General features: G+C 34.9%; 2 protein-coding genes across 2 annotated transcripts; both read right to left on the bottom strand.

Moving 5' to 3' along the window:
* Nucleotides 1-869: 869 nt before the first annotated feature.
* LOC145099379 (uncharacterized) lies at nt 870-1,424 on the bottom strand. The gene has a single exon (XM_079036968.1). It carries the CDS (start codon nt 1,422-1,424, stop codon nt 870-872), a length of 555 nt encoding a protein of 184 aa, XP_078893094.1.
* Nucleotides 1,425-1,896: 472 nt separating this feature from the next.
* LOC145099378 (uncharacterized) lies at nt 1,897-2,565 on the bottom strand. Its single transcript, XM_079036967.1, has one exon. It carries the CDS (start codon nt 2,563-2,565, stop codon nt 1,897-1,899), a length of 669 nt encoding a protein of 222 aa, XP_078893093.1.
* Nucleotides 2,566-18,004: the final 15,439 nt, after the last annotated feature.

Genomic DNA, 18,004 nt, shown 5'->3' with positions numbered 1-18,004 from the left:
AATATTTAAATAATTAGAAAAATCATTAATATCCTAATTTTATACAAACCAAAATACGTCACTCGGAATCATCTTGTTCATCATCGCCCTCATCGTCCTCGTCATCGCCTTGATCGTCTTCATCGTTCTCCCCAGCGTCACTCTCATTGTCGGAATCTTCACTCTCAACAAACATATCAGAATCCTCGTCTGATTCGTCAAACAAATCATCGTGAGGAAACTCTAACGGGGGCTGAATATGAGTCCTATAAATGTGCTCCACCAAATCAGCACGAAGGGTGTGATGAATGTCGTGATTGTGTACTTCTCTTCTATTCACCCTATACTCTTGTGTACCAACAGCTACTCCTTCGACATTTGGCAAAACTTCATTTTCATTGTACCGACATATCGCTCTTCCTACGTTTTCAAGAATCATATTATGCAATATGATACATGCATACATTACATGTTGTAACCATTTCACCTCATATGACCTTGCCCCGACTGTTAGTATTTGCCAACGCCTCTTAAGTACACCAAATGTTCGCTCCACATCCTTCATAGCTGACTCTTGCGCCTCTTTAAACTTTTTCCTTTTTCGGTCATTAGGACATGTAAACAATTTCACAAAAACAGACAAAGGAGGATATATACCGTCAGTAAGATAGTATCCACGCTTATATGCTACCCCATTTTCTTGAAAAGGTACATCGTGCGACTTTCCAAATGTAGATATCGTTGAATACCGGCGACTGGTATAGCACATTGATGTCATTGTTTGCACCAGCTGTACCAAAGAATGCATGCCATATCCAAAGATCATGTGATGCGATAGCCTCTAAAATGATCTTCGGCTCTTTGTGGTCGCCTCTCATGTACTGACCACGTCATGCGTTGTGGCATAATGACCAACTCCAATGCATGCAATCGATACTACCTAGCATTCCAAGGAATCCATGTTTGCCTTCATGCACCATGCACAATTGGTGGATATCGTTGATAGTTGGTTTGTGCAAATATCGTTGCCCATAAACCAAACAGATCGCTTTGCAGAACTTGTACACACATTCCTGCACGGGACGCTCTGACATCCTAAAATACTCGTCCCATTTATCTGCGCCCATGTCGTATGCTAGCTGACGAATTGCAGCCGTGCATTTTTGAACAGGAGAGAAACCTTTTACCCGCCTTGCATCCATTTTCCATTGGAAATATGGAAAACGGCCTTCCAAATCGCCAACAATACGTAAGAATAGCTTCTTCCTCATCCGGAACCGACGTCGAAACTTTATAGCGTAGATGGCGTCATCTGCAAAATAATCTTCTATAAGGCGATCGTGTCCGGCTTCGTGATTTCTACGCAACCCCGACTTTCTTAGCTTAGATTGTGCACGTGATGTTTTGCGTAGTCGGTTTTGATAGTATGCAACCGTTTTTGCCATAATGACCAACTCCAATGCATGCAATCGATACTACCTAGCATTCCAAGGAATCCATGTTTGCCTTCATGCACCATGCACAATTGGTGGATATCGTTGATAGTTGGTTTGTGCAAATATCGTTGCCCATAAACCAAACAGATCGCTTTGCAGAACTTGTACACACATTCCTGCACGGGACGCTCTGACATCCTAAAATACTCGTCCCATTTATCTGCGCCCATGTCGTATGCTAGCTGACGAATTGCAGCCGTGCATTTTTGAACAGGAGAGAAACCTTTTACCCGCCTTGCATCCATTTTCCATTGGAAATATGGAAAACGGCCTTCCAAATCGCCAACAATACGTAAGAATAGCTTCTTCCTCATCCGGAACCGACGTCGAAACTTTATAGCGTAGATGGCGTCATCTGCAAAATAATCTTCTATAAGGCGATCGTGTCCGGCTTCGTGATTTCTACGCAACCCCGACTTTCTTAGCTTAGATTGTGCACGTGATGTTTTGCGTAGTCGGTTTTGATAGTATGCAACCGTTTTTGCCATAATGACCAACTCCAATGCATGCAATCGATACTACCTAGCATTCCAAGGAATCCATGTTTGCCTTCATGCACCATGCACAATTGGTGGATATCGTTGATAGTTGGTTTGTGCAAATATCGTTGCCCATAAACCAAACAGATCGCTTTGCAGAACTTGTACACACATTCCTGCACGGGACACTCTGACATTCTAAAATACTCGTCCCATTTATCTGCGCCCATGCCGTATGCTAGCTGACGAATTGCATCCGTGCATTTTTGAACAGGAGAGCAACCTTTTACCCGCCTTGCATCCATTTTCCATTGGAAATATGGAAAACGGCCTTCCAAATCGCCAACAATACGTAAGAATAGCTTCTTCCTCATCCGGAACCGACGTCGAAACTTTATAGAGTAGATGGCGTCATCTGCAAAATAATCTTCTATAAGGCGATCGTGTCCGACTTCGTGATTTCTACGCAACCCCGACTTTCTTAGCTTAGATTGTGCACATGATGTTTTGCGTAGTCGGTTTTGATAGTATGCAACCGTTTTCGCCATGACGGAACCAATAAACTTAGCCTCCTCTACAGTCGTCGAATCGGATGATGAAGGTGATGACATTTTGAATAATATTTTCTGGAGAGAGGTATAAGGTATGGGTTAAAAAATGAGTGGATGTTGTGGTATTTATAGTTTAAGAAAAGCGAAAAAAATAAAAAACAATTTATATATATTAACAGCGATATAGCCGTTGGAATCAGCCGTTGCAATAAAAAAAACAGACCAATCATGTGAGGAGTGAGAACGCAGGATCCCCACCCCCCACCCTCTTCCCGTGCCAACCTTCCCGTAGCCATGCTGTGGTGTTCCCCTATGCGGGAAACGTCCCACACCTCTCCTCGCACTCCATACCGTCCGGCCTTACTTGTTCCTTCTTGTTTTCTCTTAAAAAATTTGTATCTTGGGTCTAGTGGGTGCCGAAATGCCTTCACAAATGTGGAATATGTTGGATATATTCCATCTGTAAGGTAATACCCAAAACTTATATTCGTTTTTATTCACTATGAAAGGAGCATCCGGTGGAACGGGTGAAACGAATCCATTTTTTTGAAGTGTTGAAAGTTTTTATGAAATAGAGAAAGAAAATAGAGTGGTGATTAAGAATTAGGTGTTGTATATGTATTTATTGTTAATTTTATTATAGAAGTTTACCATTTGAAAGCGGTCAAATGCAATCTCAACGTTCGAATTAAGCCCATTGTCACTCATTACTGTGGCCACAGAAGACCCCATAACGGGCCTTAACCACTTGGGGGGAACCTGTTGGTTATTTTCACAACCAAAACGTAAAACACGGAAGCATAATATGAAGATCTTTAATCTCGAATCTGATTAAAATAAATCTTATACATGAAAGAACGATTACATACCTGATTTCATTATGATCTTCAGATCTGAAGAACTAGAGTTGGGTTTTCCAATTGATCTCAAAAGCTCTCTCTAAGATCCCTCAGCAAACCCTAAACGAATTTACTTGTATATAATTTTGTGTATTGTAAATCTGCTTCTCATCATGTATTTATATGGATGGAGATATAACCGAATGTGAGAGATATTAGGGATTTAGGAGATCTTGAGTCAAACCGGAAACTCAACCCACAAGATAAACATGGTAAGTTTATATCTTTATTTATTAATAAAATCGATCCATCAACAATTTTATATAATTTCCATAATAATATAAAATTAATGATAACATTATTTATATACATTTATTAGTGGTCCCAAAATATCCAACAATCTCCCACTGGACCAGGAATGCATAAATGTATATATAACTGTATAAGCGCTTTAATGAATTTTATATAATTTCCATAATAATATAAAATTAATGATAACATTATTTATATACATTTATTATTGGTACCCTTAAATAATCTCGTCCACTAATCATACAAGTATAGGATCAAAGCAGTCTTCCTTACAATTTACATAACTAAACCATCAATGGTCACATATATATAAGTATAACTAATGACATAGATTAAACATGATGTGTGATCGCAAAATCAAAATTGAGTTCTGACGAGTTCCTCTTTAAATTGAAGTGAGATCAAACTTCAAATAAGTGCAACTAATAATTTAGTTAACCGAATTCTTAATTCTGTACAAAAAAACATAATTGTTTTTAAACAAAACATAAAGCACCATAAAACTCCTACTAAAACCAAATATCACACCAACGTGTGTAGTATGCTCATGAAAGACCTAGGGAGGTAATCCCTTTATGAGTGGATCCGCTTTCATGGAGTTTGTTCATATGTGCTATATATATTTCCATTTTGCACTATTGAGTTAACAGAAGAAAACTTGATGTCAATATGAATTACTTAATAGAACTTCTGCTTTTGGAATATAATATTGTGGAATTATTATCACAACTTTAGTAGTCTTTCAATACCAATAATGTGTACCCTCATGAAAAATTTCTGCAACCATATTCCATGTTACAAATTATTCTTCCATTATGGAAGAAGCCACCAAAGTCTATTGCATGAAATGGCTCATCATGCTAAAATGTAAAAGTATCCTGATATGGATCAGTAACCATTTTGGCATCTAATAAAATCATATTCTTAATAAAAATGATCTCCATAACATCTGAATTTCCTATAGTTGAGCATATAGCCTTTTGTTAAATATAGGTATATCAAAATCAATTCGGTTGCTTTCTTATGATCCAAACTTGAGTTGCATAGATATATGCCCAAAACCAGAAAGATAAATTTACTCCCACTTAATCTGTGATACACAAAATCATCTACTGTATTTACCTCAAAACCAAAAGAGATAAAAAAAAAATTGATGAAAAATGTGGTACCACGCATAGGATATCCAAAGTTGAGGTTGTTGAGTTTGTATATTTTGAATAGGAGATTGAATAACATTACCGATCACTGGTTCATAATCTGCGTACTATCGAAAGCAATAATAGGAATCAAGATTGATTCCTCCTTAAGCACAATGTTTTAACCGTGTTTCTCCCCCAAACGCAACATCCTCAAAGAATGTTGCTCTATTCAAAATGCAAGGTCAATATCCATGAATTGAGAACTAACATAATGCCCTCATTCTATTCCTTAAAGTTAATCTCATTGAGTACATGAATCATAAATGTGATCAATGTTAGTAGATATAATATCATAATTCAAACATAGGCAAATCTATTTTTATGCTCATTAATCCATAAACAGTAATCAATAAATTCAATTTATGACATCTTTACAAGGTATCGACACAACATTAATATCAAGTCTTTGGACAGTAATACTAACTTGCGAGAGATAACCTTGTTTTAGAGATAAACATTGACAATAAATCATGTCAATTAACAAGCCCCTCTTTGGATTGACTTATTAATCACATGGAACCAAAAAAATCACCACATATATGTTTATTCGGCCAAATATCAATCTACCTTTGGGTCGGATAATAGCCGCATTAATAAACACATAAACTATGAATTTTGATAATAAGAATTGACAATATATCATGTCAATTAATAAGCCCCTCTTTGGATTGACTTATCAACGACATGTAACTTAAAAATTGTCACATATTCATTATCAAACATGTGTTTATCCAGCCAAATATTAACCTATATTTGGGTCGATTAATATCCACATTAATAAACACAAACCATAAAATTTAAGTTCTCTGTAAATTAATTTTCACAAAAGAGATCACTTTTGTGATATATTGTGTCAATTAATTTATTTTGAAAATAAATAAACATGTCATAAGTTTAATTTATTGATAACCAAAAAATTAAAATACCATACTAGATACCCCGTAATATTTTAGGCCAATAATTTTATTAAGAACCCAAATTTTGTATTATCTCGATTAAGAATATATACGTGCATAAATAAATCAATACATTGACTATTGATTTCTTAAAATATCATAAGATAACTTTTAAATATGGAAGATATGCATAACCTCAAAATAAATAAACCCTTTGACGTAATTAAATCTTAACCGGTAAAGAGATATTAGTTATCCTAAAAAAAACTAATCCTAAAAGTAAATAAATAAAGAGAAAATGACAAACATAGCCATTTACACTAATTAATTACATTACAAATTTAGCCAAAAAAATCGAATTTGCAAAAAAGGCCACTGATTTCACAGACGGAATAAGCCCATGTGCGATTTGCATATTCCATCTGCGAATGTACAAGTGGCTAAAGCACAAGTGTGCTTTAGCCTCTTGTACATTCGTAGGTGGATTGATGTTTTTTTGTATATATAGGGCATTTCAGGGTTAAAATCGATTTTCTCTGTATTCCATCTGTGAATTTGCGTGTTTTTAAAAATATATTTTTTTAGTTTGACTATGAAATCCATTGGTTTGACTACGAAATAATGTTACTATATAAAAACTTTTGTAGAAAATTATCAGTTTAGTTGTTATTTGTTTAGGGAATTTCTCTAAAATCTCTCTAAAAAAATGATTGAATATTTGGTTTGTCTTGTAACCGGTGGGAGATGACAAGTTATTGAAACAAATCTGGAATACGTATGTCCACAGGGAGGTATTTCTGAATTTGCTTTGGTATTTTCTGAGTATATTAGTTATAGTGATTTTGTATATTTGGTGAGAAGCAAAATTGGTTTGTTAGACAAATATAGAATTAGTCTGCGTTTCCATCATCCTAAATTAAATTATTATATAGCTATAGTTGAAGACATGGATGTTAGAATGTTGATAAATGTAATCAAATGTAGTGGAGGAAGGGTTGTGAAAGTGTTTGTGATGGTTGATGAAGTAGATGAGGTTAATGAGGGTGGTCACAGTGGAAATCAGCCGGTTGGTAATTTATGTGGTTATAAAGGGAGCAACGATCCGATAGGTACTTTCAATACTCCTAGTGTACCGCAGTTTCACAGTGTTGCTGAAAATGTTAATGTTAGTTATTCACCTATTAACTATGTGGATCCTGAGAATTACAAGTATGTTGGTGATGATGATGTTGGTACATATCTTAATGATGTGGGTGGTCGTTGTGATAATGTTGCCGAACAGGAAGTTAAAGTTATGAATAGGCGTGTGGTAGATAAAAGTAAAAAGAAAAAAAATCGGAGTCAAAAATATGAAAAAAAAAACATGTTTACGGGGATTATGTTGATGTTGCTGATGTACGTTTAGATATAAACGACCAACAAACCAATTCAGATAGAGATGACTTGGGTGATGAAGTTAAAGCTAAGTTTCTCGATAACCTTTTTTACGGTATGCCCCTGTACCAGCATGCCCAGTTGATATTATACCAGCATGCCCAGTTCATATTAATGAAGATATCCCAACACAGATGGTAGACAAGAATCTTCAAAAGATTGAATGTGAGAGTATATTTAAGAACAAAGAACTTTTAAAGCGGTGTATTGGTAAAAAAAAATGTCTTCAAGAAGGTTTTTAGACGAGGACAAGTAGATCCACCAAATCAAGGTATGAGGCTGTGTGTGTTTCGAAAAATTGTTCTTGGTTACTAAGAGCAAAAGCAATTAAAAATTCTGATGGACTTTTCCAAGTGAATAAATTTGTTGATGTACATACTTGTTCTTCAAAAATTTTGCAACCTAATCATCGACAAGCAAACAAATATGTTTTGGGTGAATATCTTGCTGATGTTTTGGCTGAAGATTATAGTAGAGTTTATCGGGGAAAAGATATTGTTAATGATATGAATGCTCAATTGAATATCAATATCTCATACCATCAGGCATGGCATGAGAAACAATATGCATTGTTGTCGTTAAGGGTATGAAAGAGGATTCTTTTACCAAACTTGCAGCTTATTTCCACAACTTGGCTAAACATAATCCGGGTACTGTCACACATATGAAAACAGATGGTGATGATCGCTTTGAGTTTCTGTACGTCGCACTCGGTTGCTCGGTTAGTATTATAATATTTTATTAATTTATTAATTTTTTTCGTGTATTTGAATAGATATACAATGTATTGTAGGTACGCACTTTTGTCAAATTTTGTAAACTGACCCTAGTAGTAGATGGAGCCCACCTAAAGGGAGAGTTCAAAGGTACCATGTTACTTGCAGTTACTAAGGACGGACAAAACCAAATATTACCGGTTGTGTATGGTATATGCAAAAATGATTGTACCGATTCTTGGACGTGGTTTTTTCAAAAACTACGTGATTGCATAGGAAATATGCAGGAGCTTACAATTATATCTGATAGGTCTCCATCTATAGCAACATCCGTTGCCAACATTTTTCCTCACGCTCATCATGGAATATGTGGTGTCCATTTGTATTTCAACATAGTAGCTAGATTCGGGAAGAGTAACACAATTAAAGGAATTTTTTGGGAGGCTTGTAGGGCGTACACAGTTGATGCTTTTGACACTGTCATGGATGTTATGAAAAAGACAAAAGAACCAATATGGGAGTACTTAAAAAGTATAAATCCAGAAACTTGGTCAAGGGCACATTTTAAAGGGAACCGATACAATCTTATGTCGTCCAACAACGCGGAGTCTATAAATGCATTATCTAGACACGCACGTAAGGTGTCCATACTTATGTTGATCGATTTTTTTCGTGCAACAATGCAACAATGGTGGTTTCAAAGACATAACTTTGCAGGTATTAAGTAAATTTTTAATATTAATGTTTTATTAATTTTGATGTTATTGATCTTAACTTCTTCATTTTGCCTGTTTTTTAGCGGAAGCAACAACAATACTTACCCCTTGGGCCGATGAAATTGTAAAAGAAAACAAAAAAACTTTTACTAAGTGGGATGTTCGCATGATCTCAAATACGAAATGCGAGATCAAAAAGGGGGCACAAAATGTGATTGTTGATTTCCAACATATGACATGTACATGTAGGCATTGGCGACATGAGGGGACACCTTGTGGTCATGTCATAAGATGTTTAACAGTTAACAATTACCAAGACTGCTCTAGGTATGCATTAAATGCTTAATTTACCGAAACACTGAGGAAAACATATGAGGAATCAATAAACCTTCTGCCAAAGCCATCCGGATGGGAGATCCCCGATGATTTGATGATTGTTATGCCACCTATAATGAATAAATGTCAGTCAGGTAGGCCAAGAAACACAGACCGCATTCCATCCCAAGGCGAGGGTCCAATTAGAAAAGATTGCTCTACATGTGGTCAACTAGGACACACGAGAAACAATTGAGCTGGAAGGGCGTCTGGTAGTGGAGCACGTCACACAATTTCTACTTCAGAAATGACATTTAATATTGGTGGTTCAGTGAGTTGCTCACAAACCTATTACGCTGATTTTGATATAAAACAATCTTGAAATGAAGAGTTTTTAACCTATTATGTATTGTAATTTTTTTATTAAATCTTACAAGACATTGCTATGCTTTCATATTTTAGTTTAGTTTGTAGATTATAACAATTAATGAAGCTTTTATATTATAAAATTTAGTTTGCAGATTTTAACAATTACAACATGATATTTAAAAAAACAACAAACGATCCTTTTGCAACCTGATCTGTATCATGATAATATTACAACAATTTTGTAACTAATTTTTAAACTCAGGGAATTGCAATGGGTACTTCTCTTTCTCCATTGTTATATAGTTATCCCTAATTCTCATTTTGTCTTCCAAACGATCCTTTTGCACCATAATGTGTATCAACTGCTCGTCCTTCTCAGCAAGCCATTTTTTAGTCGTTTTGATTGCCTTCTTACTCTTTTTTATCCAATCTTCATGCTCTTTGATTTTTTTTATTGAGGTCTATCCATTGTTGAGCTTGTTTGCATTCCGATGCAATATCATTAGCATGTTGAGTGAGAAGTCGGGATGACTCTTTGTCCTCTTCTTGTTGTTCTTCAGCCTTCTTCAATTCTTCAAAATTTTCATCTAACATATATGGCCCGGCTGAAGAGGGTGTAAAAAAGGGTCGACTGAATCACGGTAGTAACAATCTACTTCATTGCATGAGCAAACATCGATTTTGTGTGAGGAACTCATAATAAAGTCGACATTATAATAAACTGGTGCTATAAGTGGTATTTATACATACTAGTCAGTAATGACAAGTCCAACTTTGAAATGACTAGACAGTAATGACAAGTCACTGCAGTAACCTGCAAATCGTAGTGAAACTCTTAAGTGACAAGACATAAATGACTGTTTGACATGATAAGTCACTGTAGAAAGCTGAAAATCGTAGTCCAAATGCAACCATTTCGTAGTCAAAGTTGTAATTCATAGTCCTGTATTTATTGATATAAATAGATGTTTAAGATCTAAAAACCAAACACCCAAATCACCTAAACGAAACGAACTCCCATATTTACAAATGTCGTTGAATGCAGCAAGTTTTTCGAATGAAGTACCTGGTTCCAATTCTGAAAGGCCATGGACGACAAACGAGGTGTTGGTTCTTACACGATGCTGGCTAAGTGTTAAGGATGGTGAATCGTTACTTACTCCCCCGCATTGCCTAGTAGGTGATGAATGGACTCGCATAACAGCTTTGTTCAACCATGAGATGGGACAAGGAAAACAACGTGAAAAATCATATGTTGTTATTAAATGGATGGATGTAAAGGAAGAAGTGACATGGTTCAATCGAGCGTGTAATTATGCGAAAAGTACCAAACTTCGTTGTCGGGACGAAGAAGAGTTCTTGGAAGTTGTTACATATTTTTACATTTGTGAGCGTGACGGCAAAGACTTCGAATATGAGGAAGTTTGGAAGGTTGTAAAAAATAATCAGTATTTCATGTAGACCGCTCTATTTTCCGTTAATAATAACCCATGGACTTGAGTTTTATTTTAATGCTTTGTTTGTAGTATGTCCTTGTTTTTCATGTAATTGTTGTAATGTTTGTAATGGTTCATGGAATTCTTGTTAGTAATGTATTCTAATGTATTATGAAAACTAATGCATTGGGCATTTATTAATTGAAGTTAAACATAGGAGATGCATCCAATACATACGAAATACATGAAAATAAAGGTGAACTCACATAATAAACTGAAATAGATTTTAAACAAATGGGATATATTTCAAAATATTCCAAGGGGTTTCAAACTGGAATTCCAACCCGTTACTTAATGACTTGTATTCCTCCTTAGCAGCTTCCAAGATGACCTCCTCATTAGCATTTAAACGGGTGTCATCAATTTTGGTATAAAGATCATTGAATAATAGAACTTCGGTTTTCATTTCATACCATCTTTCTAAGATGTCTAGTTCGTCACGATCGTTTCTTGTAGTCATTCGGTTTTCAGCGTTGAAAATATTGGTTAAACTGCTCCAAAACATTGGATCGCTCAACTTGCTTGTCTCGTACACATGAATATAAGCACGTGTAAGAACCAAGAACTCTTCATTGCTTCATGATATAGAACTCATTTTGATTGCAACAAAGAGAGTAAAATCTCAAAACAATATTTGAACAGTTGTATTGGTTGTTTAGTAAACTATTTATTTAACTTAATGTCAATTTATAGTAGTTTATACACAAAATCGCAGTCCAATCTTCTAATATGTCTGCAATTCATAGTCAAAATTAACTGACGAACACAGTGTACTATACTTATAACACAACAGATCACTGTTCGAGTTGACAAGTCATCCCCGTCGAATGACAACACAATACACTGCTACTTGAGTTGACAGGCCATTGCACCGGGAAAATAAGGAGTCGCTATAAAAAGTTGTTAATATCCATTTTAATTGTATCGTATTACTTCCCCCTTGAAATTATGGACTCACCTGTACCACATATATGGAGGAACGAAGAGGAGGTCATTTTGGTTCAAGCTTGGATTATAACTGTAAAGGAGGATTTTCCACCGGGTCCCCCGCAAGTTCGCGCTGGATGATTTTGGTCTCGTGTCTGTCATTTGTTTCAACATTTAATGGGGCATACTCAATATCGAAGAAGAAGAGATGTCAAAGCGAAGTTTCTGGATTTGAAAATAAAGGTGAAACAATTTCAATATATTTATAACGAGTTGGATAATGAACATGCAAATACGGATGAAGACATTCTGCGACAGGTGGCTTTGGAACTATACCGTTTTGAATATGATGGTAGCGAGTTTACCCACTTAGATGCATGTAATCTTTTAAAGAATGTCCCTCATTTTTAATATGCATGTTGGTTAAGTTAATTGTTTTTCGTTAGTTAAGTTGATTGTTGTTGTATGTGTGTTTTGTTACTATTTAATAAATGTCCCTTACTTTTAATGTATGTTGTTTCCTCAATCGCTAATACATAATACGAACTAAAATATAAACGGGGTACATGAATAACTAATACATAACACAACATAAAATAAAACTTGGGTACATAAATAACTAACACGACATAAAATAAAAACGGGGTACATAAATAACTAATAGATAATACGACAAAAAATATAAAGGGGCTACATGAATAACTACTGCATTGAGGGAGGTAACAAGACCATCGTTTCATTTGGTATTTCCTAAAGCACATGTGATGGCTTAGTATTCACCAACTCAGATCCATATGCAAGTCAATACACGAAATTAGTGAGCTTGTAATCAACCATTTTGTGAATAGCTTCAGACGTACGGGTTCTTAGACATGCTATAGCGTGGCCACATGGTATACCGCTTTTTTGCCATTTCCCACAACTACATACCCTTCGTTCAAGTTGTACGTTGGTGGTGGCAAAATTATCATCGACTTCAAATGTATCCCCATAAAAACGTCTTGGCATCCAATTATAAGACTTGTTGACACGTTTTTGAACCTTACTCTCAACATAAGGGATCAACCCACCAAACAACCTCCCTGGAAAATTTGATAATTTTAGAAAAATAATAACACAAGACAAAAACTAAATATAACAATCTCCCTTACCCGCCACTTCAGCTCGTTCACCATACTTTGATTGTATCGACGTATTGATTAACTCAATTATCGTTGTTATAGGAAACTCACGTGTGGATATAATTTGCAAAATTTCAGGGACGTCAATCGATTTAACATTGTAACATACTTTTGGGAAAAATGCTCGTGTCCATTTTGAAATTGCTATATCGTTAAGCCAGTAAATTGGACTCCTAAGCAAGGTGAAGAAAGGTTGTTTCCTACATGCACTTTGCAACCTTTCCAGACACAAGTAAAAATCACGAACGCTATATGCATTGCATGACTTCCAAAACAACGATTCGACTTCCGTATTGATATGTCCGACAGACTCACGTATTTTTCGAGCTATATCTTTAGGACAATATCCATGATACGAATCCGGGTAGGCACTCTGAACACCAAAGTCTATTTTATCACATAGGTTGCTTATGAAACCAACCTCTGTATCCTCACCTAAACAATCTTTTAACCTCATCATGAACCATATCCATGATTTTTCACACTCTAAGGTTCCCAAACCAATTGCTATGAGTAGGGGTTCATGATTTCCATCTAAAGCCACTACAAACTACATTGTTGTCAGATAACTCCCAAGAAGGGGTAAATAACCCACATATATCAACAGTATCATGCACCTAAGGAAGGTACGAATCTACATAAAAGAAATATTATATAACTCAATAAAAGAAATATGTTATACCACGCAACCTAAAGCCACAAAACAGAATTGAAAGCGGTTGGTATTTGTTTTCTTAATGGCTGTGAAGGTATTAGGATTTGTTCTCTGAAGATTATGCAAGAATATTGGTAGCTGAGAAAAAGCTTCTTTCGGTGTAAGTACTCATTTTCACAAGCAATGAAAGTGTTTTACAATCATCACACAAATGCAATTATAATTATATTGAAACAAGTGTTCCTCTACAGATCATACTTCATAGTTTAACTTTCTAAATTCATAGTCAAACCATTTCATTTCATAGTCAAAAATCAATGACCGACAAGACAAGACAAGACAATGTACTTGTCTGCAGTTCATAGTTCAACTTTTTGAATTCATAGTCAAACCAATTCATTTCATAGTCAAACATCATTAATCGACAAGAAAAGACAAGACAAGGCAATGTACTTGTCTGCAGTTCATAGTTCAACTTTTGAATTCATAGTCAAACCAATTCATTTTATAGTCAAACATCATTAATCGAGAAGACAAGACAAGACAACACAATGTACTTGTCTGCAGTTCATAGTTCAACTTTTTCAATTCATAGTCAAACAAGTTCATTTCATAGTCAAACATAATTGTATGTAATATAATTTCTTCTATAAATGGGTGTAAGTCATTAAGAGAAATTAATATGAGAAAGTAACTCCTATTTAATAGAAAAATAAGGCTAATGGAATACTGCAATTGCGGAGGTGAACGTATCGTTAGGATTTCGGGTACAGCTAAAAACCCAGGAAGATTGTTTTACGCTTGCCCATATTTGGTATCATGCTCTTAACGTCATTCATATTTAAACCCTCGTGTTTACATGGCAACAATTCTTACTATCTATGTTTAAATTCACAGGGACCAAAATGCGGGTTTATCAGTTGGGTTGATGAAGAGAAGGACCAATCATCTATGGTAATAGCTAAAGTAGCTAACTCTAATAAGCCCTTTCAATCAGAAAATAAGAAGTTGAAGATAGATTTGGTTTGTAGTTGGGTGTTGTTCTTGGCAGTTCTTGTTTACAAGTTGTAAGCTTTTTAATATTGTTTTGATAGTTTTGAAGTTGTTAGGTCAATAAATTGTTGTATTTGTACTTATGTTTAGAACAGTGTACTTGTAACGTTAAAACAAATGTTGTTGTCATTCTTATGTTGTAAGTATTGATAATTTATTAGTAGGTCATTAATTTGTTGTAATTGTTGTAACGTTAAAACAAAAAATAAACTAATAATCAAATCCAACATTAATTTACATATACAAAAATATAATCCAACTACATATGACCAAGACTCGACCCCCAAAAAATTTTTGCCATCCGTTGGCGAAACTCTAAAGCTGCGTTCTTTGGGTCAATAAGTTCACGTATTGGTTGACCTGAAACTAACTGCTCCATAAACATACAAACAAAAACACCGCAATCTCCCAAATGACTACTTTGTTGGGGAACATTTTCTTCATAAATGAATTGCATATTCAATGGAATCCTTGGGATGTTCCTTCGGGCCCAATAGTTAATCTTGTCCAAATAATTTGCCACCCGAAATTCAAATTTAGTAAAGGTTCCATCAGATTTGAATTTTTCATAAGCCACTCTACCGAGACTATCATAAATATGGACTTCCATTGACGCCAATCATAGTTTCCCAAATAGCCAGTGATTAGGGGATGAATGAATTGGCAATAGGACCTGTATAAGGATCAGAAAAAAAAATATGTTTTTTTATATCACAATACAAAAACATAACGACAATAACGATAATATTTTCAATATAATAAATTAAGTTTACTGTATCAACATCTCACCAAGCAACGATGAAGTTGGGGTATGTAGCAATACCAGCCATAAACGCCCTCCAATCATGCCCTTCTTCCAAAGCATGGCAAACAAAAAAAATTGGAGGCATTATTGTATGTCGGTCGCCCTCAAACCGTCTCTCCATCAATAGTCTATACCAAATGGTTATATGCTGCACAAAATTATGATAATTTTGTTATTGACTAAAAAACAAATTACTTTTAAAATAATAAATTAACAATTATGTTACCGATGACTCCGACCATCCGTCGTGTGTATGCCGAAACAAGGCGCTCCAAAAATCTCTATCTAACACAAAATTAAACAAACGATGCTGGACATCATATGAATGAAATAAATAATTTTGGATGACAACCTCACCGCCTGCTACGTAAGGTTGCAGGCGCAACACGGAGAAGTCGTGAGCAACAACAAAAGCTGGAGGAGGAACGGGGCTTGTTGATTTGATATCAACCTTCTTTTTTGCTCTTCTTTTTGCTTTGGTGTCGTGTGCAACTAAAAACAATATTCAAATATTTAAATCTCTATCTTTCAGATAATTCACATAAATATAAAATTATAAGTTTATAAATTAAACGAATACCTCGGTGTAAGGAGGGCACAAATTATGTGATGGTTTTCGAGTCCTCGGTTTGTCGGGTGTAACTTCTTTGCCATCAACACCATAATCATCAAAATAATCAATATTTCTCGTAATTATTACTTCATCTTCGTCCGACACCTAATTTAATAAGCAATAATCTCTAATTAAAAAAATGTTTCAATCTGCTAAAAACAAAATAAAATTAAATGTAAGTATAAGAACCTCTTTAGCTTCATTATAATCATTTACATCAAACACATCGTCAACAAATTTGTTCCCCGCATTGTCATTCCTCTCCTCGAACTCCTACTTTAACAATAAAACATTATACTTATTAATGAAAGACACATTAAAAATTAATTATTAAAATCGTAAAGGTAATATCTATAACAACCTTGTCGTCTTAAATATCACCAAAAATATTTTCAGTTGTATTATTTTTATTCATCACTTCATCTTGTACAACCTAGATTTTCAAATATAAAATATGAACACAAATATTCATATATGTTAATAAAATTAAAAAAATAATGTAGCGTGTAACTAACCCGTTCATCATATTTTGTTTGGAATACTACAGGCTCCTCAAAAGTTATGTTATTCCAAAATTCTTCATTATTCACTTCTTCAACAAAAACCTCTGTAGGTTGTCGGTTGATAAACACATGCTGCTCCAGTGCATGTAGCCGTTTCAACACCTCGTCTAGGTTGTGTTTCCCACTGCCCCTAGCTCTACCATAAGAGCGACCACTGGACGACATACTAGACAAAGATTCGTCTTGTCTCCTAAGATGGTCCCGTACTGGGGATGGAACTGATTTCCGTTCACCATATACATACTCTTGAAATGACATATAATAACAAGATGTCATCTCACCATCACTCGGTAACATGTTTTGTCTTGGTGGTTGTCCCTCCTAAAAAATTAAACATATTAAAAATGCATATAAAAGTATAATAATGAAGTTTATTATTAATAAAAAAAATATTTATAAGCGTGTATCTTTGAAAAAATATTGTTCACGTAAACCCATTTCAACTTTTTTGTCCCACTCCATCGTTTCATCCGAGGCATGTCTCTATTTTTTTCTCAATACAAATCCACTTGCACGAACAGCCGGAAGCATCTCATGTATCCATATCTACAATTTTTACAATTACAATAATAAAAGTTAAAATTAAAATAAAAAACATAACAATAAAACAATTTAAATATAAGAAAATTTGTATACCCTTATTGGAGCCGTAAATCCTGAGACGGAGTATTTTAAAGTTTGACGACGCTCAGGAAGTGATAAATATTTATTTATCTTTTCCATGTATCCTCAAGGTCATCATACGTAAAATCCCATAGATAGCTACCCCAAGCGAAACTAACAAATCAAAAAAACAAAATTAGTTATAATATAAATTAACTTTAATAAAATAAAACTTTCAACGTAAGCAAAATATACCTGTTCCAAAATATACCTGTTCCAGACATCCAAATTCTCAGCAAAAAAAAACAATCTTGTGGCACCCGATCATTTATTTCTTTTCCCAAAAAACCTTCACACAAAATGTATATCAAACATACTCTAACTGCATCGACGTCGTCAACTTCTAAGAATGTTTGATTTAAAATTATATACTTTTCAGGTAGCCGATTTTCACCGAACTATTTGTATAGTTCGGAAATAGCCGTTCACGCAATAAACATCTTTTTTACTAGTTACTATTTTTTCTGACACTTTTTTCCCGATGTTTTTTGGATACTCCCCAAAATTGAAGCCGGTTATCAAACAAAACTCTTCCTGCCCATATACCATTTTCGTATCGCATACTCTAAAATATAACCGTTTTATTCCATCTGGAGATAAAACAGGGTCCAGCTGGATCTGATGAAGAAACATTTTATGGAACAATAATTCGTCCCCTTGTAAACGAGGGACATCCAACAAATAACCAAATACGATATCTCTAAAAATGTCACGCTGACACCATCTAACACTTCAAATACTTCCTAT

This window comes from Lactuca serriola, chromosome 4 (genome assembly GCF_051521515.1).
Source record: "Lactuca serriola cultivar US96UC23 chromosome 4, Lser_US96UC23_V15, whole genome shotgun sequence".
Classification (NCBI taxonomy): domain Eukaryota; kingdom Viridiplantae; phylum Streptophyta; class Magnoliopsida; order Asterales; family Asteraceae; genus Lactuca; species Lactuca serriola.
Note: the sequence above shows the minus strand (reverse complement) of the source record. Positions and strands in the feature narration are given on the sequence as shown.

What these genes read in the sequence shown, in the direction of transcription:
- LOC145099378 (XM_079036967.1), bottom strand. Translation starts at nt 2,565, where the DNA reads ATGTCATCACCTTCATCATCCGATTCGACGACTGTAGAGGAGGCTAAG.
- LOC145099379 (XM_079036968.1), bottom strand. Translation starts at nt 1,424, where the DNA reads ATGGCAAAAACGGTTGCATACTATCAAAACCGACTACGCAAAACATCA.